Source organism: Notothenia rossii (assembly GCF_949606895.1).
Source record: "Notothenia rossii genome assembly, chromosome: 12".
NCBI lineage: Eukaryota > Metazoa > Chordata > Actinopteri > Perciformes > Nototheniidae > Notothenia > Notothenia rossii.
This window is the reverse complement of record NC_136911.1, coordinates 6,367,162-6,384,173: the sequence shown is the minus strand read 5'-3', so window position 1 is coordinate 6,384,173 and position 17,012 is coordinate 6,367,162. Positions and strand designations below refer to the sequence as shown.

The window sequence follows — 17,012 nt, the reverse complement described above, 5'->3', positions numbered from 1 at the left end:
TTCCACTGCACAAAGTAAAAAAGTAAATAGTCTTTTGCTCAAATACATATCATAGAATGATTGTTTCATTACAATGACTTGAATTTATTTCCAAAATACATTCAGTTGAATTTATTAATAATATACTGTACACAACATGGTTTTGTTTTGGTTTATAAAGTATCAGTAGGATGTTGGCTTCAGGCACTTCTTTTTGATTGACATTGGTATCATTTTGGGCTTAGAGCTGAGGAGAACAATAACTGATATGCCAACAAAAGAAAGACAGATAGGTACAAAAAGCAGAATGTACCACAATGTAGATTCCCTTTCTGTCTGATTACACACAAATAGCTGAAAGTGCTCCACTCTGTATCTCATTTGGATGAGATCCTCACATTCAATGTCTGATTGTCCGACCATATTGATAGTCTTTGTTGTTTCAAATGTCCAGAACCATTCGGTTTGGCAGCAGTTGAACGGATTTCCTGTTAGGAAAACAGTGTGCAGTTTCTGGGCTAATGCGTTGGCCTGAATTGAGGGAATAGTGGACATTTCGTTGTCCCTCAAATCCAGCACTTTTAAATCGAGATTAAGAAGGGAAGGGGGAAGATGGGAAAGATAGTTACCGGAAATGATTAAAGACTTCAGGCTTTGGAAATGGGAGAAGTCAAAGTCTTGTATGTAAGTGTTTCCTAAACCTAGATGCTGTAATGTTCTTAGACCTTTTAGTGACTCTTGGACAATGACTCCAGGGTTGTCTGACAGTTCCAGGTGCGTTAGAGACAACCCAGTGAATGCAGATGATGGAATTATTCCAAGGTTGCAACCTTTAAGGAAAAGCTGCCTTAAGGATGCAATGTTTTTCCAATCCACGCAAGTTGTACTATTGTCTGTTTTAGTCTCAGATTTCTCAGGAAGGCAAAAGCCAACGTTGTTATAACTCAGATCCACTGACCTGAGGCTTGGCAATGAGGAAAATAATCCAGAGGGTAACAACTTAATGTCGTTCAGGCTGAGATTAAGGTATGTCAGATTTCCAAGAGCTGTCAGCATACCTACATCTGCTGCGATCTGGTTCAGCCTGTTGTTGCTAACGTCCAACTCGTACAAGCTGCCAGAGAACTGTTCAGAGGTTAGATTCAAGGTTTCCAGACAGTTTGTGCACATTTGAAGTCTCAACAGAACAGGCATTTTCTGGATGAATCCGTGAGGAAAATACTGCACCTGGTTCCCTCTTAGATCCAAAATCTCTAGAGATGCGATGTCTCCATGAATGCTCTCATCCCACAGCTGGGCCGTCACGTTGCCCGAATACTTGTTCATATTGTAGAACTCAACAGTTGTTGTGGAGTTCGGCAATGTGCTGTTGTCTGCCAAGTGTTCGTAAAACCTAATGTTGTTGTGGGATAGGTAAAGATTCCGCAAGTGGCTGTGGTTAGGCAAGAAAGGAAAGAAGAACAGTCTGTTATCTGATAGATCGAGCGTCTCTAGCAGGAACGTGTCATTAAGGTCCTGTCTGGAGCTGAACCATTCAATGAAGTTGTGGCTGGCATTGAGGACCACCAGCTGGGTCGTGTGGAAGTCTGTCAGGCAAAGCAGATAGTTGAAGGCCAGGTTGAGCCGCTGGAGTTTGGGATTGCTGTCGAAGGCGCCAGCAATCTCGTACATGATGTTCCTCTGTAGGTCCAGTTCTTTGAGTTGGTGCAGATCACTGAACGACATCTCATCCAGTCTCCCCAAGACGTTTCCGGAAAGATTGAGGTACTCCAGGGATGTCAGATTTTGGAGGAGAGTGGCTATCATTTCATCATTAAGCTCATTCTCAGATAGATCCAGAGCTCTTAGCCTGGGTAGAGTCTTTAATGCATGGCTGGTTTCTTCATACCCAACATGAAGTTTGTTTTTGGCTAAATTGAGGCTTTGTAACAACTTTAAGTCTTGAAAAGTGTTTAATTCAATTTGTTCTAAACTATTACAAGCTAAGCTCAAGGTGTTTAGTAAGGGATAATTGAGGAGAGAATTGTTCTTTAGTGTTTTAATGTTGTTGTGGTTGAGCTGAAGCTCCTCCAGGTCCTTCGCGAGTCTTGCAGGCACAGAGGAGAGACTGCCATTGTTGCAGACAGCCGTCCTTTGTATCTGCGGAGACAAGATAAGAGCACATACCTTTAAGATTCTGTGTAAATTGTATGTCTGTTTTTGGCAAATGTCTACCACTTTGATCCACAAACTGTCAACAAATGTTTTTTGCAATGTATAGCAGGGAATTCTTATTTGAGAAAAGTTATTCAAGTTATCTATAGGATTTAAACTGTCAATATAATTCAGCTATGGTTAACCTTTGCAGCCTCCAGATCAAACCTGAATTATTAAGAATGATTTACTTTAATAAATAGAGACTTTATCACTATTTAGTGAGTATGTCATTAATAAAGCGTACTTCCAATAAATCCCTTCTGTAAATGTGAAGTAGTGACACAGACTAAAGTACATGTATGCAGTATGGCGTATAGTACGTATGGTACATAGGCTTTTTAGATACAATTTTTTTTTTGTTGTGGAAATTACAAATAATTTTAATATTTTTGATATCCAACTTTGATGAATCACATAGTAATTTACTCACTTTGCCTGATGAGCAAAAGTGGCAAATGTCAGAGCACACAAAATATCCCCACAAAATATCAATTGCTGCAAAATGTTCACATGACCATTTTTAGTCTCAGTTCTCATCTTTACAGAACATCTGATATGCACTGAATGCAGCATTATAATATATGAGTGTTGTAATGGAAACGTTTAAAAAAAAAATCTTTTAACCAAGCTTTACATCTGAGTCTGTATACCAGTGGCAATGTTTTTATAAAAAATAAAAAAACATGAATAGGTTTGCCGTTTTCATCAGATTTACTTCATATGTCGAGCTACGTTAATGAGACTTAAGTTCATTTCAATGTGTGCTTTTATTAAGTAGAATGTATAAAAGAGAGACATCTTACCAGCTGGCATATGCTGTGTTGTGGGTGACTTGACACTGAAGTCAGGATTGTCCACATGTGTAACAAGCAAAGCAGGATGTGATTGATCCTGTTGACTGGCATTTTAACATCCTCACTGTTGACAAGGATATAGAAAAAGAGAGAGGGGGGGGGGGGGGTTAGCCTTGCTGTTCCTCAGTTTAAAACCATACTTTTAAAACTTGCATCTAATGATTATCATAGTATCATGACATTTGAAAAGTAGCACTATGTCTTTAAAAAGCAAATATGTGTGGTTGATCAATTCCTTCACTGTAAATATATGATTGAACTGGGGAGAGCGTTGGGGAGGTCAGAGCAATGATGACGCAACAAAACAAATGTATACTTTTATACTTGTTATCTTTTTAACTTGAGTTTTTCTTAATTTAGGCATATTTAAAACATTTCTCTCGACTTGAGCCAATTATTTCAATAGTTTTTTTGCAACCCTGAACTTATAAATATGGCCTGACAAACATGTGCTGACTGTGTCCAGTTCATGCGCCTTCCATTGCGGAAGTCTGTTAATGATATGAATATTCTCTATACAATCATATTTCTTCCTGAAAAAACAGCAGCTGGACATTTTGTAAAATGTCCCCAATTTCTATTTTAAGAAGGTTGTGAAATACACTGAATATGGGGGCCTTGTGTTCCTTTTTGGCCTGCACGCATGTTAATCTATGAGTTAACGTCAGTGCTGTTATCCTGTTTTGGGGGGTATTATTAATGAGATTTTACTCCGAGTTTTGAAAAACAATATTTGACCACCATTTACTTTTGTTTTATGCTAAACTATTGAAATAAATATTTAATATTTCCCATTTTGCAGGGCTAAAAGTAGTTAACTACATTCTTGTGCACAACATAACTTGCATATATAAACCATCGTGCCGTTAATACTGATACAATATAATCAACGCTTATTTTGCAATTAAAATTGCACAAAATAGCATATTGTCCCATGCATCTGAATAATGACACAAAATGAAATAAGTTAATTGAATAATATAATCTAAAACAAGAAATCTGCATAAATAAATTAAGATAACATTGGGCCATTTGTTTTATTCCAACTTTGGAGTTTTAGTAGAGAGTAATCCATTACACAACGATAGTGCTCAAATGCGATACAAGCAATTTGGGGACATTCTAATGACACATTAACAACATTGATACACATTCTGTATAGGATGCCATTAAGAGTTTTAACGACTCTTTATGACATCCTATACAAAATAAGCAAGATTTGTATAATGCACAAAAGCAGATGTTTGATATGATATACTTCGCAAATGCACCAAAGACAAAAGAGTTTAAATTCAACATTCAAATGTAAGATAAATCACGCAGCCGTAGCCTCAGCGCATACTGCAGTACTAGTTGAGTGCAAGGTGCATGTACTTACTGTGGTGGTTAGGTGTGGATTTCCCAAGCCACTGACGGTTGATCCCTGACCATATCGCTGGTTGACTCGCTGTCGCAGAGTGTGTTCTCGTGTGTGAGGTTCAGCTGCCTTCCTCTGCTCTGAGAGAAACACCAATACCTCTTTTTACTATTCACGGAAGCAGGCAAGCAGCGGAAACCCGAGTCACATGGACAAGCTGAAATCAGAAAGAGGTTCTCAAGGCAGGGGCCACAGGAAGGCGAGTGCAGGCTCAACAGCTCTCAACCAGCACAGCATAAGCCTCTTTGTTTTTTGTTTCCCATCACACACACTCCAAGACAGTTGTCGTGCATGCACCTTTAAGGTTGACAGCGCAACTGCAACCACAAAAACCTTAGCAGTGCACACCCTTCACACCCTCAGCTTTTTCGGATCAGCCAAGCTACTAGAGAGGAAACCACTCGACAAACACACCCTTCCTGCCTGATATTCGGCCTGTTGAACCTTCACGCGACACACAGATACACTCCAGTCTGTGAGTATAAGGGAGTATGTTCAAGCCTCACGATGCTTCTGGATCAAAACATCATTTAGAGAAGAAGTTGATTAATGAAAAACACAATTTAAAAACAAACCGCATCACTGCAACAAACTCCATTTGTAAACTTCTTAGATGTAACCCATGGGGGAGGGAAAAGGGAACAGCACCAATGGTTGATTTGTTGGTGATGCCTTCCTGTTTTCACACAGGACATCTCAACCTCTCACTTCTGGCCTATTTTAAGTTTAGGTAGCGACAACATTTATTAATCGTTGACTGCATACGGAGGTAAAGTGTTGTGTGATACTCTTAAAGGTCCAGTGTGGAGGATTTAGTAGAATCTAAGAACCCTAAGTTGCCCTATGGTAACGTAAAAATGCCTTTTTTTGTTTAATGTGTATGTTCTGAGCTACTGTAGAAACATGGCAGTATAACATATTAAAACTCCATAAAGAGGAATATGAAGGGCTCATTATAAGATAGTGGTAAACAAATCACTTTTAGGTTTCAGGCTATTTACTCCAATTAATAATGTATTCCATTTCTGCCAATATATCACCCAATTCATATATGCACATTGGAATTTGTACAGTGTTACGAGCTGCTGCGGTTTAAAAGCAAAATAATGGAGTGTGCAGAGGTGGAGGAAGTACTCAGATATGTTACTTATTAAGCAAAAGTAGAAATACTTCATTGTAAAAACACTTAATAGTAAAAGTCGTGCATTTTAAATCTAACTCACTTACTTAACTGTCATCCAACTATACTTAAAGAACCAAAAAGAAAAGTACTTATTGTACGTAAATTTGTCCTTTTTGAAAAGTATATATAATAAATGACTGGATTATTATTGATGCGTTAATGTGTTCATCACAGATGGTAAAGGTTGAGCTAATTGAATTACTTTATATACTGCTACAATTGTATTTAATAGATTATGTATTTGTTTATTTATATTTAATATAGCTTATCATCTCAATATGTAAAGTAACTAGTAACTGATATTGTTAAATAAATGTAAGCCGTATAATATTTGCTTCTGAAATGTAGTGGAGTAGAAGTATAAAGTAGCATTAAATGGAATAAAGTTCAAGTACCATAATATCATACTTAAGTACTTACTTCAGTACATTACACAATTTGATGTAAACATTTTAATAAAATCTCAAGGTCTGCCCGTATTGAAGTGAGGTGATGGCTATTGTTAACAACCATTTCTTTATTACAGGATATCATTCAAACCACACCATGGTGCACATGAATGAAATACTGTTGACTGAATCGTTGTTGAAACTGAAATTAACCAGCTCACGGTGGAAGGTGTTGAGTTTTCTGTTACAGGCCCACAGGAAAATACTTCTGCGATAAGAAGTGAGAACATGAGAGAGTCAGACAGGAGTCTTCTACCTTCATGACAAATGGTGATTATCCCGATGATAGGAAACGTACGAGGGTCCAGAAAGACTACTTAAAAGTCATCATATTACCTCCCAGTTGTGGCGTGTCACTTGTGTAATTCTTGTTTCGGAGCACACTCTGGACGTTTGGTGAAAACATGTGGGCACACTTGTGAACTCGGTTCTCTATGATTTATCTGTTTCAGGACATATTAAGGCCTGGTGCAGTATACAAATTAGTGTTCTATTTTTAAGGGCTGATGTGGTGAGAGTGCCTCTTGGGGTGTAAAGTCCCATGGGGGGTGGTCTACTCACAGCCTGCAGTAAAGAAAATCCAATTCAAAAGACAACAGCCAAAGGAACTGACATTACAACACATGAATCAATAAATACACAATAATGAAGATTATTGTTTACATTTTTAGTTTTTGCTTTTTCATCGGTTTTCTTAACAGTAGTCTCTGTCAACAGCAAATGTAATTCCTATCTTCCTCCTAATATCTTTCTAACGTATATTATATGTATTATAATATTTGAGCTGTGTAACTATACAATTCACTCGTTCATTCATTAATGTATTCGTTCAGTTAATGAAAACTGATGCAATTTGAAAAAAAACGGCTTGATTTTTACTAAAGAAGTAAACTGAAGACCCTTTGTCCTCTTGAAATGTCATCGTGAACATGACCAGAATTTTCTTTTGCTGCAAGGGTATATTCATAACATGCACCGGAGTATTACTGCCCTCTTGTGTAAACAGGATATATTGAATATTTGAAACTAGTTTTGCCGGTGTAAATAGGACTGTTATATGGTATTTAAATGGCTTTGCATTTCTTCTTAATATATGAAATGATAGATAAAAAGCGAGTACGTATGATAATCTGGTATTTAGAGCTGTTGCATTTAGTTTGCACAGTTAGCAACAGAAGAGGTGTGGAATTATTTTTGTGCTAACCTCCACATTGACATCAATTTGAGAAATCGAGACATGAGATCATCAGCCCAACACGAAAGATGACTGACTGACAGACAGTTGGTTAAAACGATCAAGGATGGAGAGGCTCACATTGACAGACAGACGGACAGTCTGCAGAGAGACGTTCAGGGTCACAACGCAGAATGTCAGGATATTAGGTAATGCTCTGTAATAGCAGATACGCAGTGTCTTTGAAAGTGACAAATAGGCAGACATACCGAGGCAGCCAAGCTCTTAGCATTGGCAGCACATACTGTATTCAATCAATCATTTATTAAAGTGTAACCGTCTGAGATCACAGCAGAGCACTTTGTCCAGTGCTGTGATGTTGTCTCCTTTTATTTCCTGTTGGTGAGGGCTGATCTCCTGTAGGTGGAGGGGCTTTATTTCTGTCTGTTAATCCACAATTATGAGTCATGCGGATGTTCTTTCTATTTAAAAAAAGAAAAACTGCTTGTTTTTGCTCTTAGTACTAGAGGATTTTTCTGGCAGTGTGAGACATTAAGTCAACTAAGGTTAAAGTGTCAGAACCTCAGTGTTTGCAAAAATGACAAATTAAAGTTATTTTTCATGCCATACATTGTCAGGGAAATATGACTAGGCTGTTAGTGTCGCTGAGGGTGTTGGACTGCTATATTGTTATAACAATGGGAGCCTTTTCCTGTAATTATACCGTGTTTTATATTGTGGACGACCCGTGCAAATGTGCGAAAGCAGCACAAAGCAGCTAGAAATGCAAAGCGCTTTAAGTAAACCCTGCGCATCTTTCATCAAGTTGGCAAATGTTTTCTAAATGCTACATGTTGGTGAGGATGTTTCTTTATTTGCATTACTTTTTTGACATTTGTTTCTTTATTTTCTTTGCTTTGGAGGGTGCAGAACGTTTCTCCTAACGTAATGTTTTGGGCTGTTGCAGCGTGTTTGCACAGGTCGGACAACGTATGTGCACGCAGTAATGATATGGTGCCTGGAAAAGTAAAATTACTATTTTTTAATGCTTCTTTTCTTTTGAATCTCCTGACATGCAAAATGGCCGTAGTATTTGCACATTGCCACTTAACTTCTGCTGCTAGACTTGTAAGTGAGTAAAGATAATAATTAAGGTAAGATTAGACACACAGATGTTGCAATATTCACCTCTGACTACATGGTTATGCTAATTAATCCTTTGCTTTAATCCATGCACACATGAAAATTGGAAAGTTTTAGAAGTGATCAGATTTAGAAGTGGTAAATAAAACATAAGTACACATTTACTCTGACATTAACTTTATGCAGCGTCTAAAACTGGGTGCTAGCATATATATAATTGAGAGTTTTATTAAGATGAATATAACATTGGATGGAAACATGTAGTGTAATTGGACAGTCGTGCATAATCAGACATCCAGTCATCTTAATTCTAAGAGTGGCACCAATGTAGACTTTATTCTCAGGCCTTATTACCATACAGTAACTATAGTACCATAGATAAAACCAAGAAATAAATAGTGTGTAATACTACGGTAGCACATTAAAAAGGACTCGCATTAACATGATACAGGTATAGTTTACACCGTTACTGAATGGGTATATTAAAATGTCAGATGGTATACTCCATGCACATGCATGACAGTTGGTCCGCATGTCCTCTTAGTTTTCAAAGTATAACATCAGGTCACATTGATTTGGCATATAACTACTATATTCCACTCATCAAGTATAGGTGAAGTGTTAATCCACGATGAGCTGGTTCTATAAACTCATACAACAGATGGCAATTCATAACAACTACTATTTCACTTGTTAATAAGATGTCTTAAAGTATTTGCCACATTTTAGAATAGTTTTGGCCTTATTTAAGCAGACACAAAATCTCAAGGAAATGTTCAGCACTGTTAGCCATGATCGCACAAAATTAAATAATGTTCCCCCTATCCTGTAAGTAAAACAGTCCAGCAGCTAAACTGTAAAAGTGGACACTTCCACGTTGATACAGAAAAATGTCTCAGACACATTCATTTTTCTTGTAGTTTGTCCAGTCAAAAAAACTGCCTCCTTATATTGAGCAGTAGTAGAAATGTCAACAGTTCTCTCTGTGTGTGTGAATAGTATTCAGCTTGGAAGGAGCACGACCCCCTGGACTCCAAAACCTTTTAAACGATGCAACAAACAGGGTCAGTTGCCAGAGAAAGTCCTGCCAGTGGACTGTGAGTTTTATGGTGGCACAGGTATGTTTGCTGCTAGCCGTCTAGAGGTTTTCCCAGGTACACCATGGTGACCTCAGTGTTGCCGTATACTGCAGAGACAGCGGGGAACAGGCAGGCTTTGGGTAGTCCACGAAACGCTATTCCAAGAAACTCAAAACCCCTCTCGAAGGCTAGCGTCTTGTCATCCATGTCTAGAATCACTCGTATTCTCTCTCCAATCTGCGGACCAACACACATTACAGGGTTACAAAAATGGCAAATAATGAATACATAAATGATTCCACTCTATTCATAGACCTACAATCTGAAGAGGGTACAAAAATAAAAACTCCTACCTGATATTTTGGTGCATTGTTACACTGGGGGAAGTTTCCGTTGACCTCCCCGTTGTGAAGCAGGTTGTTGTCCACCAGGTTCCAGCCCCAGCTCTGGTCATCGCTGCCCAGCAGGGCCAAGTAGCCCTGGCACTGCATGGACGCCCGCTTGGTGGCCAGGCCGATCACTGCCACGGTGCCAAGAGGGCCTTCCCACCAGATCTCCCAGGCGTGCCGCCCTTCCGTAAAGCCAATTTTACCTCGTGCACCATCCGTGCTCTGGGCGATAGGGTTGCGGTGCAGGGTGAAGCCGTTCTTCTTCACGTAAACATTGCGGGAGCAGTCGTGGGAGCTCAGAGCATACTGGTAGGCCTTGAGCTGTAGTGGACAGACATTAAGGTTGGAGAGAGTCTGATGTTAATGGCATTACAGTGGTGCAAACATATTAAAATATAAACACACAATCATAACATCATATTTTAGAATGTGCTACAGTTAAAAAGGAAAGTCCAAAAATATCCTGTACCTAGATGCTTGCATCAACAAAGTACTTTAGCTTTAGTACATAATGTGTTGCATCAGTGTTGGTTTTGGAGCTCAAAGCTTCTGTAAAATTAATTTGATAAGTACATGATTATGGCAACTATCACATTGCCCACACCATTCTTGGGCCAGGACTCTCTTGAAAATTAGATTTTTAATCTCAATGAGACCTATCCTGGTTAAATAAAGGTAAAATACATTTAAAAAAAATCACTATTTGAGATAAATTGATCAATATCTTCAGATTAAAGCCTCAATCTAATATTTGTTTTGGATGTTTCATTGTCAAGGGTAGCAAGTGATTTACAGCAGCTTCATTGGTCACAAAATCAAATCCATAGGTTTCTATTGGCATATTGAATCATTTAATATATCAACATGTTATTCTACATACTCTAAAACAGGGATTCACTATATATTTGGTCTTCCATAGAGTACATAGACTTACGCAATATAATAGTAAACAATAACAGTGACCTCACTATTGGGGCCTGAAATAAAAAAGGTTTCCATGACCTAATGAGAGCGAATGACAACAAAACACAAAGGATTAAGACATTTAAATCCCTACATCAGACCTTAAATAGGAATATGCACGTTGGATTTCGGTTTTCAGCAAACATACACTTTAATTTTAAGTGAACCACATTATCAGCAACGCTACGTGAAGGTGTTTGCAAAACAAAGGTAGCACCAGATAGGCAGATTTTTATAATCAATCAAGGTGTTCCCAGCCCGAGAGAACAACGGCATATATTGAACCTACTTTCCCCCTGTAGGTCGGCAGGTTGCACAGGATGTCAGATCGCATAGATTCATCGCTTAAAGACCGGTTGCAGAGGCTGCGCCACACCTCGCTGTTTTCATCCGCCAGGATATTGTTCCAATGCCAGCACACCAAAGTGCAACGCATTAAGTCGGAGAGCTCCAAATACGAGAAAACATGCTCCAGGACCCGAGCTGGTAATCTCCCGGCCACCCCTGCGCCTCCTCCGGCTGCAGCAGCGTAGGGAGAGCCGGCGGAGCTGCAACTGGCTGCCGCTGCTGCGCCCTGACAGGAGGAGCCTCCTCCTCCACCGGCCGCTCCAGACATTGTGCCCCTGCTCTTTAACGACTAAACCAGTCGACCGAATAGTTTCACCTGACAACGTAAAATGGTTCCTAATATAACTTAAATAGCACCATTTTACCTATAAAATCGCACTCAGGTCGCAATGAAACTACAACCGTACTCTCCCAGTTCAATGGCTGAATGGAAACGATGCGTCAAGGTCCTTGAAGAGCAAAAATAAATAATTATAATGCTGTTAAAGAAACATGACATTTAAGTGATATAAGTGCTGTTTACCTAAAGTGTTAAGGATATTGTCAGATCAGGTATTTACGAGTTATCAGATAAAGTGAATAATTTCACAAAATAAAATATATTGTATGTGTCTTCAAGGACCATTGAGTAGACACAATAATAAGCTCGCGGAGAATTGCAATAATGTTGCAGTTATGTTTATTGCACATTATATTATTGCAAGAACAACGTATTGCGACTGTGTCGAACACAAAAACTGCGTAAAGGTACCATACTAAATATGAATCGCATTGCTTTGCAAATTGTATCTGTGGCCGGTTACGTCATTTTATTTTTGATAATTAACCCTGTTAGAGATTGTGCTTGCATTGAGGAACATTTGGGGAAAAAACACATTATTGCATAGAGACGAAAACAAATACACATTGCAATAAGAACACAATTGAACTGATAAAGCAAATGTGTTTTATATTCAAGAGATTTTCACATACCACGTGACACTACACGGAAGTGACGCGTATGCTCAAAAGAGTTCAGTAAAGCATCTGGGAGCAAAACACCAGCTAGCGTAAAATTTCACATTTTACACCAGAAGACCGAAGGAAGAAACCACCATACGTTCAGAGCAGTTAACAGTAAGTTATTGTGGTTTTTTAGCTGGATAAGAATATGTGTTTTCGGTAGTGTTGGGACAGGAATTACTGCAGAGCACAGCTGTCGGGCTGCCTGCCTCCTGTGCTATGCGGCCTGTTGACAAGCTGCCCCATCTGGCTGCTGTCCGGGGACAGTCCGATGTTTTTCTGCGGTCAGACAGGTGATTACCAGGTCAGGCTATACACCATGACCAACCTGCAATGGTTAACATGCGTAGCTAACGGCGCGTCGTGCCGCTATAAGGCGTGTGAGCCGAGCTAGCTAATGATAACAAAGCCCCGCTACGTTCACCTTTCGAAATTCTTCTACTTAAAGGTTGCCATCTTTATTTTTGCAGGCAATGCATCTAACATCACATGAAAAAACACAAACACATCTTTATTAGCAATGCTTACTGGAAGGAACATCGTTCTTATAACCAATCAGCATTTTGTAAAAAATAAGAAAAATACATATCAATTTAGTATTGCGTCACACTCGCTCATTGGTTTTGGTGGTAGGAAAGAACACCACGATCTTTATAGCTGACATTTTCCTGGTCACAGTTTTGCATGTCTTTTCAATTTGGAGATAGGATGATAGAGATTGTTGTACACTATGAGGTTATATGTATCCTTGCGGTTTCCATAAAAAAACCTCTTACTTTAAAATAGATTCGAGTTTGTAGTAACCGCTCCTTGACAGTGCAAATATTGTTCTCTGTGTAAATGGTTGTGTCATGGTTTTAGTTTTACCTTCATATTAAATGAAATGAAGTATTAACGTAGTGCGTTCTTCACTGATGGAATTGTCCTTGGATCAGCAGACTTGCAAAGTGATGTAATGTTATTGGGATCACCACTAGAGGGCAACACTGAGTGCTTTTCTTTTTTTAACTAATGAGCATCATGTGAAGTCAGGGCTTCCTCTGGTAATGGACGTTTTAAAACTTCTGCTACACAAATGTGACATTTTAATGAATAAATGTATAGGATTGTGTTTTACTAAAAGTAACAAAATGTGTATTATAGGATGTATATTTTAAGATGTTCTGTTTAGGCCGTTGTACAACATTACAGATAAATAACAGTCACAGTTAAGTGGAAGAAAAGAATAATGCCAAGCTTTTTATGTGCTGGAAATGCTTTGAGACATAATAGATAAAGACATATTTTGTGTCACTATGACCTGTGAAGGTCATATCACATTATCAATGCACCAGCAGTCCTCCTCACTGTTCTCTTCACCAGATAATATCATGTCCATACACACATTATGATTTATTTAACCATTGCAGTCCCTAAAATGTCATGACTTGTCTATGCTAAGTGTTGGCATATGGACGAGCCACTTGGCACCAGCAGCATCAGGGGAATGTCAACATTTCAGCTTGATCTGTTTAACCTACAGATTAAACTGTGATGCTTTTTGAACAGCCTTGATGGTGAACAGCTTTACTTGACTCATGAATCAGTGCTATATTTACCCAGATGATCTTTCCTTTTATTTTTTTTATTTTTGTCTATCTCTGAAAATCATGTTCTATGTTTCTTTTATTGCAGCATCTGTGTCCATTATGAATCCGGTTTACAACCCTGCAGCAGCAGGGGTCCCATTTACCAATACTAAGGGTATGGCATACCCAGGTAATTTCATTTGCTGTGTGTAATTTTTTAAACAAACATCTTCACTTCACAAAAATATCCAGGAATCAAGAACATTTTCAATGATTGACTTTCTGATCTCTTTTTGGTTATGGTAGCTGGATTCCCTGTTGGCTATGCAACAGCAGCTCCTCCATACAATCCCAATATCTATGCAGGAGGAAACCCAGCCTTCCCCAGCGGTAAGAACATGTTATTACTGCGTGTATGACATAAGCTAATGGAGATTTGACAAGTCAGTGCTAGAGCAAGGATTTGATCGTGTTGTATGTAGGTCACACCCACTTACTGTAAGTGTCACTAAATTGAATTATCAGTAACTTAAATGTCTTCCTCCCACCCAGGCTATGCTCCAGGCACTCCTTTCAAAATGTCCTGCTCTCCCAACAATGGGACTGTCCCACCTTACTCCTCCTCACCCAACCCATACCAAGCTGCTATGTACCCGGTCAGGAGCACCTACCCCCAACAGAACCCCTATGCACAGGTCAGTGTGAGTTTACATTTAGCTCTCGGTTATCATGATATTGCTGCTTCAATGTATTTTCTGTCTGGTTTAAATCTATTTAAACTGCTGTTTGTTTGGAACTTTTGAATGTAACATGTTTTTTGTCTTCCAGCTAATACCTTCACAACAACAAGGCGCTTATTACACACAGCCCCTGTATGCTGCCCCGCCTCATGTTATCCATCACACTACAGTGGTCCAGCCGAATGGGATGCATGCTGCCATGTATACCCCCCAAATGCATCCTCAACGCCACAACAGCGTCGCCATGGGGATGGTAGCCGGCACCACCATGGCCATGTCAGCTGGTGAGCATCGATTAAAGGGTTGGTTGGTGTAAACATTTTCCAAACACTTGACTGGACCAGCAAACAGAGTTTTACACTTGATCAGCATTATGTCAACATTTAGTTCATAACGTTTGAAAAAAAAAAACTACAGCTGGTTTGTATAAAATAAACCGTTTTGAGCTCGTACACCGGAAAGGATTGATTTAAAATTAAAATAAAAACTCTATTCCGTTTCAAACGTATAATATGTTGTAAAGATGCTACATTTGAAGTTATACCTCCTTGTGGTTAAATCATAAATGCCAAGTTTTACACCAATATTTAGACCTTCAGTACATTTGGTCCCATTCTTCGTAGTGAAAATATATATTTTATTATCGTATAAGACCTGTTTTCATTCTGTGGTCACTTTGATTCTCAGGAACTTTGTTGACGACTCAATCACCAGCGTCTGTTAACCCTCACCAAGTCACGATGCCCACATATCGGCCTCCGGGCACACCTAGCTACAGCTATGTGCCCCCACAATGGTGAAGAGAGAGAAGCGTGAGTACATGCCATTAATATTTAACATGTTACCTTTCTGGCTTTACATTCTGCTCTCTGAAACCTTTCCTGAAAACACACATATCAAGTATTTCTGCATTTTGTTCTCTTCGCAGGTTAGAAGACAGTAGATATGCATTCACACTCTACGCCAGTGTTTTTTGCAATTGGTTTAGACCTGCTCGGCCAGTGTCTGCAACCAGTTACTCTTCTTCCAGCATAATGTGAATCTAAACCCAAATACATAGAAAGAGGCCCATTTGGATAGTCGGGGGTGCAGAATAGGCCCATCCCCATGACCCCTCTCAATGGAATAAGGCTGCATTCCATGTCAAACCCCAGCGCCAGCACCTCTTCAACCTGCTGCATATCTCACATCCAACAGCAATGCCTCCATGCAAACTTTTTTGTGGACTGTCATGCAGGGTTTTTTAGCTTAAAAAAAAATCTTAAGTGGTAAAAAGGGAGTTTGGAATAGTTTTTGTGTTTCTTTCAATTTGGGGGATATATATGATGTTGAATGCATGTGTATACATAGATATATGAAGTAATGCTAGCGCAATCTACCTGCTGTGACAGATGCAAAATCAACAAAAGGCACATCCAAAGGAACTAAAAAAAAAGTAATAATCTGCAATGCTGAATCACCAGTGACCATTTATTACATGTGAAAGAATGAAAGACAAGAAACGTGTATTCATGCAAAAACATACCTGCACAAAGAAGTGCAGACCAAACTGTACTATTTTCACTGCTATGTGTTTTGGTAAGTACGGCTAGGTTTTTATTATTTCTCTGTCATGCAGTTCAAGCATTTTGTCTTACCATTTTTGTATTTTAGGAAAAGATAGGACTTTTTAAGTGTCGCAATGGCCATCAGTCAAAAACTCAACCATTCTGAGTATTTTATTTTTCCTGCTATATCCAGGAGTATCAACTTTCCAAAAGTGTCAAGCAGCTTTTCTTCCTTTCTTTTGGGGTGATACTTTTACAATTATTCACTTATTTTAGCCAGAAACACTCTTTTTGTGAGGAACAAGTAGAGGAAGTTGTTAGAAATAATTTGCACCCAGCTAAGAGTTTAAGAGAATGGATGAGTAGGAATAGTGGTGTGTGTGTGTGCGTGTGCGTGTGTGTGTGTGTGTGTGTGTGTGCGTGTGTGTGTGTGTGTGTGTGTGGATTAAAATAGAAACCATTAAAAATGGTGCCATATATTGCAACGCGCCTAGAATATTCGACCTACATCTCACAATACTCAATTTGTTCTTAGGTAGGTCTAAAGCACTACATAAAATCACTGCTAACTGTGGACATGTAAGAAAAAATATTATCCTGTTAAACTTCATTCGTGATTAGCACTACTGAAGGCACTAATTCAAAACAGTAAAGATATCTGACCTTTTACATTGCTCGCTGTTTTACCTCAAGGTTTCAGGCTAACCACCAATATCACTGTTTCAGACATGCTTTTATATGTTGCCTCAGTCACCTCGGTTAAATAATCTGTTTTGTAAATGTTATTTTTGTGATTTTGGTTCTTGTTTTGTATTATAAAGAAAGACCAAAAATAAAACAAATATAAGAATAATCTTTGTGTCCTTTTGTGTCATTCACTTCTTGGTCCTAAAAAGTACCTTGCTGGCAGATATACTGTATAGTGGTAAGAGTTACCCAAAAAAGGTTGTGAATAAAAATAAATGTTTACACGGTAGTAAT

The 17,012-nt window shown here is 38.8% G+C and overlaps 3 protein-coding genes across 8 annotated transcripts; 1 reads left to right on the top strand and 2 right to left on the bottom strand.

The window, feature by feature from the left end:
* Positions 1 to 32: 32 nt before the first annotated feature.
* Positions 33 to 4,854, bottom strand: nrros (negative regulator of reactive oxygen species). Its single transcript, XM_079662025.1, has 3 exons — positions 4,408 to 4,854; positions 2,979 to 3,093; positions 33 to 2,118 (listed from the first exon to the last, which is right to left on the bottom strand). The coding sequence occupies exons 2-3, from the start codon at positions 3,078 to 3,080 to the stop codon at positions 163 to 165; spliced, it is 2,058 nt and encodes a 685-aa protein (XP_079518151.1). The 5' UTR covers positions 3,081 to 3,093; positions 4,408 to 4,854; the 3' UTR covers positions 33 to 162.
* A 3,845-nt stretch (positions 4,855 to 8,699) lies between these two features.
* fbxo45 (F-box protein 45) lies at positions 8,700 to 11,615 on the bottom strand. The gene is made up of 3 exons (XM_079661666.1): positions 11,116 to 11,615; positions 9,828 to 10,184; positions 8,700 to 9,711 (listed from the first exon to the last, which is right to left on the bottom strand). Exons 1-3 carry the CDS (start codon positions 11,440 to 11,442, stop codon positions 9,526 to 9,528), a joined length of 870 nt encoding a protein of 289 aa, XP_079517792.1. The 5' UTR covers positions 11,443 to 11,615; the 3' UTR covers positions 8,700 to 9,525.
* A 517-nt stretch (positions 11,616 to 12,132) lies between these two features.
* Positions 12,133 to 16,884, top strand: fam168b (family with sequence similarity 168 member B). 6 transcript variants are annotated; one of them, XM_079661672.1, is made up of 7 exons: positions 12,133 to 12,290; positions 13,851 to 13,919; positions 14,051 to 14,134; positions 14,297 to 14,439; positions 14,573 to 14,768; positions 15,172 to 15,296; positions 15,413 to 16,884. In XM_079661672.1, exons 2-6 carry the CDS (start codon positions 13,865 to 13,867, stop codon positions 15,282 to 15,284), a joined length of 591 nt encoding a protein of 196 aa, XP_079517798.1. In that variant the 5' UTR covers positions 12,133 to 12,290; positions 13,851 to 13,864; the 3' UTR covers positions 15,285 to 15,296; positions 15,413 to 16,884. The 6 variants fall into 6 exon arrangements, with proteins under 6 accessions (XP_079517798.1, XP_079517797.1, XP_079517796.1 ...); XM_079661671.1 differs by having other exon boundaries at positions 13,851 to 13,934; XM_079661670.1 differs by having other exon boundaries at positions 13,851 to 13,949.
* Positions 16,885 to 17,012: the final 128 nt, after the last annotated feature.

Excerpts from the sequence above, each read along its gene's own strand:
- nrros (XM_079662025.1), bottom strand. The coding sequence starts at position 3,080 with ATGCCAGTCAACAGGATCAATCACATCCTGCTTTGCTTGTTACACATG. Across the intron at positions 2,119-2,978 it reads AACACAGCATATGCCAGCTG|ATACAAAGGACGGCTGTCTG; the intron begins GTAAGATGTCTC and ends TTGTCTCCGCAG.
- fbxo45 (XM_079661666.1), bottom strand. The coding sequence starts at position 11,442 with ATGTCTGGAGCGGCCGGTGGAGGAGGAGGCTCCTCCTGTCAGGGCGCA. Across the intron at positions 10,185-11,115 it reads TGCCGACCTACAGGGGGAAA|CTCAAGGCCTACCAGTATGC; the intron begins GTAGGTTCAATA and ends TGTCCACTACAG. Across the intron at positions 9,712-9,827 it reads ACAATGCACCAAAATATCAG|ATTGGAGAGAGAATACGAGT; the intron begins GTAGGAGTTTTT and ends GTTGGTCCGCAG.
- fam168b (XM_079661667.1), top strand. The coding sequence starts at position 12,448 with ATGTTTTTCTGCGGTCAGACAG. Across the intron at positions 13,950-14,050 it reads CCCAGGTAATTTCATTTGCT|CTGGATTCCCTGTTGGCTAT; the intron begins GTGTGTAATTTT and ends TGGTTATGGTAG. Across the intron at positions 14,135-14,296 it reads AAACCCAGCCTTCCCCAGCG|GCTATGCTCCAGGCACTCCT; the intron begins GTAAGAACATGT and ends CCTCCCACCCAG.